Here is a 2,468-nt window from a genome sequence, read left to right as displayed (position 1 = left end):
ACAACCCCATTACTGGACTGATTATTTAGCCTTGGAACAGGAACGGTACAATCAGCGCCTACAATGGGAACAACAAATGGCTAATCAGCTCAATACATTGGATACTCGGTTCGATGAATTTGGTACTCGGTTCGATGAAATTGCCACCGCTCAGAACTCACTAATTCATCAATTTGGTGAGTTTCGTGTAGACTCAGAGAGACGCGCTGAACTGACAAGGAACCGCATTGATCTAATTGACCATCGAGTCACTCAGCTGTACCATCAGCATTTCCCTCCACCTCCAACACCACCTGACAAGGATGCTTAACTTGTTTAAAAATCAAGTAAAATGGTTCACAGATATGGTGGTTATATTTTTTTCTCTTTTTTTGTTTTGGTTATTTATTTGGTGAGTTTTGTTGTGATTGTTTTACTTTTGTTATTTTGTTATAAACTTTTCTATTCACGTAATGAATAAGAACGACGGATTTTTTTGGAATCATTTAATTACATAGTTATAATGTTATAACAATCTGTGCAAAAAGATTATGCATTGAAAAAATTATTTGATCAAAAATTAATAAATAGTAATTCATAAATGTCTACGAAATCCTTCATTTGAATAAAATGAATAAAAATTACACAATTATTAAATAATTTTTCTGCATCAATTATAATATAAAATTAAATTAATGTTCTGAAATTAAATAAAACAAGTTACAATTTAATAATATTTAATAATAAACATTCTTTTTTTAATGAAAAGGGAAAAAAAAAGTTATTATAAACTTCTGTACAGAAAATTAAAACGAATACCCCATCGTTTACACAAATTATACACCCTTACTTTAAGATGTACCCAGCGAATTTTTACACATTCTTCATATAAAATAATATTTTGCTATAAAATCGGGTGATATAAAACAATAAAATATGATTTACTTTTCTATTTTTTTTATATTATTTAATTATTTATTATTATTATTATTATTATTATTATTATTATTATTATTATTATTATTATTATTTATTTGTTACCCTTTTAAATGGTGAACTTATCACCACCACCACCAACCACCCACCTGTCACCACCACCCACCACCCACCACCCATCACCACCCATCACCACCCACCACCTATCTGGCACCCACCACCACCCACCACCCATCACCACCCACCACCACCCATCTGCCACCACCACATTTAATTTAATGACAACATATTTATTTATAAAAGTTACTAAGAAACACATTACATATTAATAACAACATATTAAATTGTCTTTGCTAGACTATACATAAAATTACATATTACACATTGCATGAACAACATATTTAAGTACACACTGATATGCGAAAACCATTATCTTCATTGCCCATGCGATGATGTTTGTGTTTTATTTCGTTTCATTGCCATTTAGCCCAATCGTTGTCCTCAGTATTAGTTATCCTACAAGAAGATAAAAGAACTCAGTAAATCACAGAAACAGATAAGGAAAGGCGAAGTTATGTAGTAACGGTGTCATAATGACTGAAATAATTTACCAAATAATTACACATTCACAACCAGTAGTCAGTACGACATTCACTTGCCTTGTTCATATCCCTTTTCTATGCATGGTGAACATGATTTTGCCACATAGCAGTAGCAATTGCATCCCTAACGTTCGATTGGGACGTTAACCCATGTTGTGACATGTCAACGTAGTCAGCTTGATCTCCAACAAGCCCATCTGCTTCTGCTTCTGCGGCCATTTCATTATCAGCTTCCATAAAGAATGGATCTATAGCTGCATGCAAACGGATCCAATTGTGCACTACACAACATGCAATCACGATAGACCCTTGTCGTGTAGACTTGTAATTTGGCAAGAACCGCAATATTGGGAAGCGCTTCTCCAAAACACCAAATGTTCTTTCTATGACATTGCGTAATGACAAATGTCGATGGTTAAACAATTCCTTAGGTCCTACATAACGATGGCCATGAAACTCTTGCAAGTGATACCGTTGAGACCGAAATGGGGCAAGAAATCCAGGCATGTTCGTGAAACTAGCATCAACTAAATAGTACTTGCATACATGTAAATAATGAATACACAGTTCTGTCAATTGATATGTACAAAAACAGACAAGGAAAAAAGTGTATCGTATGTTATTCAGGGACAGTCACCATTGGGTGGGTGTGGGAACTGTAGATCAACTCGTGTAATAAAGTCAAGCAGAATAGCGTTGTCGTGAGCGCTACCTTCCCATCCAGAATTAATAAATGTGAACAACATATCGAAGTCGCAAGCTGCGAGTACATTTTGCGATACCGTTGCTTTCCGACCGCGGAATGTATTTTGTCTTGAAGTAGGGACCCATGCATCCACCAATGTGCGATCGATAGCACCGATACAATCCTAATTGACAGATATTTGTTTGATATTAAGAGCGAATCAAACTTCGATATTACTTTCATAATAAAAAAAAATAATATTTATT

The 2,468-nt window shown here is 34.4% G+C and overlaps 1 protein-coding gene across 1 annotated transcript; it reads right to left on the bottom strand.

Annotated features, from left to right (window-relative positions):
• Positions 1–1,592: 1,592 nt before the first annotated feature.
• LOC145821931 (uncharacterized) lies at positions 1,593–2,024 on the bottom strand. Its single transcript, XM_082918503.1, has one exon. The coding sequence runs from the start codon at positions 2,022–2,024 to the stop codon at positions 1,593–1,595; it is 432 nt and encodes a 143-aa protein (XP_082774629.1).
• Positions 2,025–2,468: the final 444 nt, after the last annotated feature.

This window comes from Camellia sinensis, chromosome 3 (assembly GCF_055761805.1).
Source record: "Camellia sinensis isolate YWXY chromosome 3, ASM5576180v1, whole genome shotgun sequence".
Lineage (NCBI taxonomy): Eukaryota > Viridiplantae > Streptophyta > Magnoliopsida > Ericales > Theaceae > Camellia > Camellia sinensis.
This window is presented reverse-complemented; position numbering and strand designations above follow the sequence as displayed.